Below are 7500 nucleotides of genomic sequence, written 5' to 3'. Positions count from 1 at the left end.
AGAGGTGTAAATGAAGTTGAATTAATGAAATTATTATTTTAGAGCAAATGGCTTCAGTGTAATTGAATTAATGAATTATTTTAGAGCAACAGGTTTCAGTGTAGTTGAAGAAACGCATTAGTATAGAATTACAAGAATGAACAGTGCCTCAGTTTCGATTTTAGAGTAAAGAGGTTTAAATGTAGTTTAATTAAGGAATATATGATTTAAGCGCAAAGAGATTTAAATAGAATTGAATAAACGATAACAGACTTTTGACCAAGAGGATAAGTGTTTTGAATAAACGATTATATAAAACGAAGTATAAGGATGGGCAGTACTTGTTATGTTCTTTAGATGTAAGAATAATCTAGATTTTTTTCTGCATGTTTTACAGAACTTGCTTACAGGGGCAAAAAAAAAAAATAATAATAATAAAAAAAAAATAAAGGAAAATACATTTATTTATTCAAATGCAGAAAGGCGAAATTACTGTTACTGAAGCGGTCATTGAACGGATAGCAATAATAACTCGCCTCCGTAGGAAATGCAAATAGTAATTAATGTAAACTAGACGTAATTCCTTTCCAACAGATAATCCAAACTTGACAAAAAAAAAAAAAAAAAAAAAAAAAGGGCATACCAAAATCACTTTGACCTTGACTGAGGTGCAGAGGACACAGTAAACAAAACGCGGACCGATTCAAAAGATTTCCTCTAACCGTCACTGTAACGGTCGGGCCGCCATGACGCTTTTGTTAAAGTTGCTGTAAATGAACTTGTATTGAAATTGTCTCCCTATTCACGTTGACACTGGCGATGGGATAGGGTGGAGAGCGAAGGGAAGAGAGAAAGGGGAGGGAGGATAGGGGAGGGACACGAGGAGAGAAGGGAGAGGGAGGGGAGGGGAGGGGAGGGACACGAGGAAAGAAGGGGGACGGAGGGGAGGGAAACGAGGAGAGAAGGGGGAGGGAGGGGAGGGGAGGGGAGGGAAACGAGGAGAGAAGGGGGAGGGAGGGGAGGGGAGGGAAAGGAGGAGAGAAGGGGGAGGGAGGGGAGGGGAGGGAAACGAGGAGAGAAGGGGGAGGGAGGGGAGGGGAGGGAAACGAGGAGAGAAGGGGGAGGGAGGGGAGGGGAGGGAAACGAGGAGAGAAGGGGGAGGGGGGGGAGGGGAGGGGAGGGACACGAGGAAAGAAGGGGGACGGAGGGGAGGGGAGGGAAACGAGGAGAGAAGGGGGAGGGAGGGGAGGGGAGGGGAGGGAAACGAGGAGAGAAGGGGGAGGGAGGGGAGGGGAGGGAAAGGAGGAGAGAAGGGGGAGGGAGGGGAGGGGAGGGAAACGAGGAGAGAAGGGGGAGGGAGGGGAGGGGAGGGAAACGAGGAGAGAAGGGGGAGGGAGGGGAGGGGAGGGAAACGAGGAGAGAAGGGGGAGGGAGGGGAGGGGAGAAGGGGGAGGGAGGGAGGGGAGGGAAAGGAGGAGAGAAGGGGGAGGGAGGGGAGGGGAGGGAAAGGAGGAGAGAAGGGGGAGGGAGGGGAGGGAGGGAAACGAGGAGAGAAGGGGGAGGGAGGGGAGGGGGAGGGGAGGGAAAGGAGGGAGGGTAGGGGAGGGAAACGAGGAGAGAAGGGGGAGGGAGGGGAGGGGAGGGAACCGAGGAGAGAATGGGGAGGGAGGGGAGGGGAGGGAAACGAGGAGAGAAGGGAGAGGGAGGGGAGGGGAGTGAAAGGAGGAGAGAAGGGGGAGGGGAGGGAAAGGAGGAGAGAAGGGGGAGGGAGGGGAGGGGAGAAGGGGGAGGGAGGGGAGGGGAGGGAACCGAGGAGAGAAGGGGGAGGGAGGGGAGGGGAGTGAAAGGAGGAGAGAAGGGGGAGGGGGAGGGAAACGAGGAGAGAAGGGGGAGGGAGGGGAGGGGAGAAGGGGGAGGGAGGGGAGGGGAGGGAACCGAGGAGAGAAGGGAGAGGGAGGGGAGGGGAGTGAAAGGAGGAGAGAAGGGGGAGGGGAGGAAACGAGGAGAGAAGGGGGAGGGAGGGGAGGGAGGGGAGGGAAAGGAGGGAGGGTAGGGGAGGGAAACGAGGAGAGAAGGGGGAGGGAGGGGAGGGGAGGGAAACGAGGAGAGAAGGGGGAGGGAGGGGAGGGGAGGGAAACGAGGAGAGAAGGGGGAGGGAGGGGAGGGGAGGGAACCGAGGAGAGAAGGGGGAGGGAGGGGAGGGGAGGGAAACGAGGAGAGAAAGGGGGAGGGAGGGGAGGGGAGGGAAAGGAGGAGAGAAGGGGGGAGGGGAGGGAAAGGAGGAGAGAAGGGGAGGGAGGGGAGGGGAGGGGAGGGAAACGAGGAGAGAAGGGGGAGGGAGGGGAGGGGAGGGAACCGAGGAGAGAAGGGGGAGGGAGGGGAGGGGAGGGAAACGAGGGGAGAAGGGGGAGGGAGGGGAGGGGAGGGAAAGGAGGAGAGAAGGGGAGGAGGGGAGGGGAGAACGAGGAGAGAATGGGGAGGGAGGGGAGGGAGGGAGGGAAACGAGGAGAGAAGGGGGAGGGAGGGGAGGGGAGGGGAGGGAAACGAGGAGAGCAGGGGGGGGGAGGGGAGGGGAGGGAAACCGAGGAGAGAAGGGGGAGGGAGGGGAGGGGGAGGGAAACGAGGAGAGAAGGGGGAGGGAGGGGAGGGGAGGGAAACGAGGAGAGAAGGGGGAGGGAGGGGAGGGGAGGGAAACGAGGAGAGAAGGGGGAGGGAGGGGAGGGGAGGGAAACGAGGAGAGAAGGGGGAGGGAGGGGAGGGGAGGGAAAGGAGGAGAGAAGGGGGAGGGGAGGGAAAGGAGGAGAGAAGGGGGAGGGAGGGGAGGGGAGGGAGACGAGGAGAGAAGGGAGAGGGAGGGGAGGGGAGGGGAGGGGAGGGGAGGGGAGGAAAGGCAAGAGAACAGAAGAGACAATGGAAAGGAAGGGTAGAGGGGAATCCCCTGGATTCGCTCTTAATGCTTTTTAACTATTTTTTTTTAAACACTGCATGGCTGATTCTAACTTTCTCTTTAACTGATCATGATAATGAAATGATGACAATAATGATAATGATTATGATAATGATATTGATAATGGTTAAGGTAATGATAATGATAACGATAATGATGATGATAATGGAGCTGGTAAAAATTGCAGTGGAAAGGTGAATAATTAGATGAAATCAAAAGGCAACCATGCACAGACCCCCCCCCCCCCCCCCCCGCACTCACACTGCTGGTCGGCCGAGAACCGCTGCCCGGGCGGGGAATACTGCTCGTGGTTGAGCGGCTGACTCAGAGGCCGAGCCGCGTCCCGCAGGCACTCCGCTTGCGCCGTCCTGGGAGGAGGAGACCGGTTGAAGGCTAGTTTTTTTGTGTTTTGCTTTGTTGTAGTTAGTGTAGTTAGCTACTTTTGTTATTATCCTTTGTCTATTTTCGGATATTTGTTATGATTCAGCAATTCTTCAGTTTTCAACAACAGCTGCTGCTTGCGTCAGTAATCGGTAATCTTTCAGTTTACAGATTTATCCATCTAATTTCTTCATCAACATGATCAGTAATTACCAATGATTTTTTTTTTCATAAACATGTCAAAGCAACTCAACCAAAATAATGATAATAAATAATAACAAATTAATAAATATTATAAAATGAAATATAATTCATACATCAGGTAAGAAAATAACAGAAAAAAATAAAGAAAGCCCCTCCCCCCCAAACAAAAAGAATGAACAAACAAATAAACAAACAAAATATCTAAAAAAAAATAGCAATAAACAAATAACTATGAATATAACAAAAATCAAATAGCGCCCACCTTAAAAAATCATCCAGGTACCGCCTCGAGCAGGAGGACCACGTGATCTTGCCAGAGCCCAGAGTCGGCGACATGATGTACCTGCCGGGGTCGCAGTTGTTGCCTGCCTGGAGGCCGTCGTGGCGCATCCCTAGACTGGGAGGGAGACGGGGCGATGTACAAAGGGCATGGGCAGGGGCGTTCCACAAAAGGCAGGCGCAGGGGCGTTGCACAAAGGGGCAGGGGCGTTGCACAAAGGGGCAGGGGCGTTGCACAAAGGGGCAGGGCCGTTGTACGAAGGGCAGGGGCAGGGGCAGGGGCGTTGCACAAAGGGCAGGGGCAGGGGCGTTGCACAAAGGGCAGGGGCAGGGGCGATGGACAAAGGGCAGGGGCAGGGTCGTTGCACAAAGAGCATAGTCAGATATCTATTTCCCAGTTATCTGGGAGCCCGGGGGGTTATGTCATTTGAAGGGGTCACAATCTCAGGATAAAATGAAGATATATTGTATACACATTCGCTACCAAGCATTTAAAAATAAACAAGATTAACGATTATAACCTATATTTCTTGCTGCTGTAGTCACTGTCGTTCTACACTGACAAGAAAATTAATTTCTTCTACATGAGGACCATAAATTCAAATAAATTTTTTACATAATCAATTTTATCTATATATCTACTTTATTAATCTATTTATTTATACATTTACTTATTTTCTAATTTGAAGAGCCCGGGATCGGTGAAAATCCCTCCCCCCCCCCCTCCATTACCTTTGCAAGATGTGCAGTTGATAGTTCGATACTTCAGCGTCAGAATTACGTGGTCTTTGAAATGTGATTTATTTTTACTCGATCGTTTCGTCTGTGTATTAATTCAAATTCTTCTTGTTGTTTTTTCTGTTATATCAAATTCTATCCAGGACTAGTGCTCTTATAATTGGTGAGATCAGATCATGTTTTCATTGGTTTTGTTAAATGCTATTGTGTGTGGTAAAATTCCTTTTATTACACTATTGAAATCTGCGATGAGTAGGGTATGAAGTTGAAAACAAACTGACCTATTATTAAATCTTATAATAATTAATACAGACTTACTTATGTCCGATTTCGTGCGCCACAACGTAAACAGACTCAAAATGGCGACCTTCATTGGCGGTGCAAGAGCTGGATGCCGTACACATGCCTGCGACCGGAGCCAGACCTTGGAGAAGCGGAGAACGGGGTATTTAGTAACACACACACACACACACACACACACACACACACACACACACACACACACACACACACACACACACACACACTAAACAGTCTTAAAATATCAAAAGGAGAAAGGAAAAAAACAATCAGATTCGCTTTTCCTATCTCTTTTTCACTTTCTTCCCTTTCTTATCTTTCCACTTCTCTCCTACACCACAAATATAAACTCCTCAGTCTTAAAGCACAAAAGAGCGACATCGAAATCTCACCGACGACCTGCGAGTTGACCCTGCCCTTGGAGTTGATGGTGAAGACGTCTAGGCCGGTGAGGATGAGGGCGTGGTCCCAGTGCAAGGGGTCGCTGTCCCTGGGCGGGTTCTCCTTGCGTTGCCACGAGCAGAAGTTCGTCAGGAGGTTGTCGATGTCGTAGGGGCGGTGCAGGTCCGTCGGGTCTTTGTACAGGATCTCGAGGCGCTTGAGGACGAACTTGATCCTGTGGCCTAAAGTGTCGTCGTTGTAGAGGAGTTGTACCTGGTGGGGGGGGGGGGGAGGGGAGGGGAAGGACGGCGTTAGATCGGTTATTGTCTCATTTTGCATAGAAATTTACTCTTAGATATGGAGAAAATCTAAAGAAAGAAACATGGGCAAAAGATTGATACAAAGGAAAGCACAAACAGAAAAATGGGATAATAATATGAAAGAAAGGATCAGGACAGAACGAAAAAAAGGGAAACGAAAGTATGGAAGATAAACACGAAATAACGTAAACGAGTGACAGAAAGAAAAGACACTCACAGCGTTGACCATAGCGAGGACCACCTTGAGCACCTGGTCCTCCGTGTCCCTCGGGAAGTTATCCTGCATGTGCCTGTACAGGTCCTTGTCGACAAACACGGCCGTCTCGATGTACAGGTCTTCGCCATGGAAACCCCTGGAAGGAAGTGGGTAACGATGAGAAGACAAATTATGGGTTCTTTGTGATGATTAGCCATGCAAGAGCGATCTCTATGGGAGTCCTTGCTGTGGAAACTTAACGCGCAGGGCAGTGACAGGGGTTCGAGCCCTCTTTCTTGTTTGTTTTTTCTCTTTCTTTGCTGCTTTTGATCTCTCTCTGTCTTCCTCTCTTTTTGCTTTCTCTCTCTCTCTCTCTCTCTCTCTCTCTCTCTCTCTCTCTCTCTCTCTCTCTCTCTCTCTCTCTCTCTCTCTCTCTCTCTCTCTCTCTCTCCTCTCTCTCTCTCTCTCTCTCTCTCCCTCTCCCTCCCTCCCTCCTTCCCTCCCTCCCTCCCTCCCTCTCTCTCTCTCTCTCTCTCTCTCTCTCTCTCTCTCTCTCTCTCTCTCTCTCTCTCTCTCTCTCTCTCTCTCTCTCTCTCTGTCTCTCTCTCTCTCTCTCTCTCTCTGTGTTTTTCATTCCGTTTCACTTTTTTCTCTCTCGTTTTCTTTCTCATTCTTTCTCTCTCACTCTTCTTCCTAGCTTGCTCCCTTATTTACTAACTGACATTCACATTTCCTCCGTCGCTCACTCCTGCAATTTCTATCATTCCTATCCATCTTTCTCTCTTCTTGTCTCTTTCTCTACTACTCAACCCCTCTCCTTCATTTATCTCTCTCTTCCTTTTCTTCATTTTACGATCTGAGATGGTGCTGGGAGATGTATCAAGACGCCATTCGTAGTGTTCATCTGTTTTCCGTGAGGTGCTGTGTGTAAGATGCCTGGATGCAAGAAGGTGAATTTTACCAACTTTTCAGTCGTCCCTTGTCTATCTTCTTTTCTTTTCTATTCTCTCTCTCTCTCTCTCTCTCTCTCTCTCTCTCTCTCTCTCTCTCTCTCTCTCTCTCTCTCTCTGTCTCTCTCTTTCTGACTTTCACGTTTTCAATTTCTCTCATTCCTATCCATCTTTCTCTTTTCTTGTCTCTGTCTCTTTCTTCTATCTTCTTTTCTCTTATTTTCTTTTCTTTTTCTTTCTCTCTCTCTCTCTCTCTCTCTCTCTCTCTCTCTCTCTCTCTCTCTCTCTCTCCTTCCCCTTGCTCCTACCTGGCTCTGTTGTCCTCGTGTCCCTCTGGGCCGTAGCGGTTGTCGCGATGCCATTCCGATCGCAATTGTTCATCTACGACATGTTCGAAGCTGTCGTAGTAGGATCTTCTGCCTTCGCGTGATCCTAGGGCTGCTCTCGTCTCCTCCTGTTGGGCCTTCATCCGTGAAATCTCATCCGTATCTGAGATGAAAGATCTACGACGTCGAGAGTCTGGGGGGGGGGGGGATGGTTATTTCTGTTTAAGTTTACCATAGATTATGGGAGCTATTTTCTTTCGATCAAAGAAAATGGGAAATTTTGGAATAACACATGGTTTATAAAACTTCGTCAAGCAAAGGGACGATATGCAACATCTGAGAAAAATAAACAAACTAAAAAATGCCACGTTACGTACGGCTCTCCGACGGACATTCTTCATCGTGACTCTCTCTGCGGTAAACGATGTGTGTCGGCAGGGCGTCGTCTCGCTCTCCCTCGGGTTCAATACTGCGCCTCCTGCGTGTCACAGCCTCCGGA

At 49.5% G+C, this 7500-nt stretch overlaps 1 protein-coding gene across 2 annotated transcripts in view; it reads right to left on the bottom strand.

Annotated features, from left to right (window-relative positions):
* Positions 1-7500, bottom strand: part of LOC125031725 (A disintegrin and metalloproteinase with thrombospondin motifs adt-1-like) — a 39222-nt gene that overhangs the window by 8936 nt on the left and 22786 nt on the right. The window contains exons 5-11 of one of the 2 annotated variants that reach the window (XM_047622649.1): positions 7379-7500; positions 6984-7194; positions 5747-5882; positions 5221-5482; positions 4847-4952; positions 3774-3908; positions 3188-3294 (exon numbers count right to left, since the gene is read on the bottom strand). The exon at positions 7379-7500 is cut by the window's right edge and continues 47 nt beyond it. In XM_047622649.1, coding sequence (XP_047478605.1) covers positions 3188-3294; positions 3774-3908; positions 4847-4952; positions 5221-5482; positions 5747-5882; positions 6984-7194; positions 7379-7500 — 1079 coding nt within the window. The remainder of the gene's footprint in view (positions 1-3187; positions 3295-3773; positions 3909-4846; positions 4953-5220; positions 5483-5746; positions 5883-6983; positions 7195-7378) is intronic. The other variant, XM_047622650.1, reaches the window with a different exon arrangement.

The sequence above is a fragment of the Penaeus chinensis genome, chromosome 13, assembly GCF_019202785.1.
Source record: "Penaeus chinensis breed Huanghai No. 1 chromosome 13, ASM1920278v2, whole genome shotgun sequence".
Lineage (NCBI taxonomy): Eukaryota > Metazoa > Arthropoda > Malacostraca > Decapoda > Penaeidae > Penaeus > Penaeus chinensis.
This window is presented reverse-complemented; position numbering and strand designations above follow the sequence as displayed.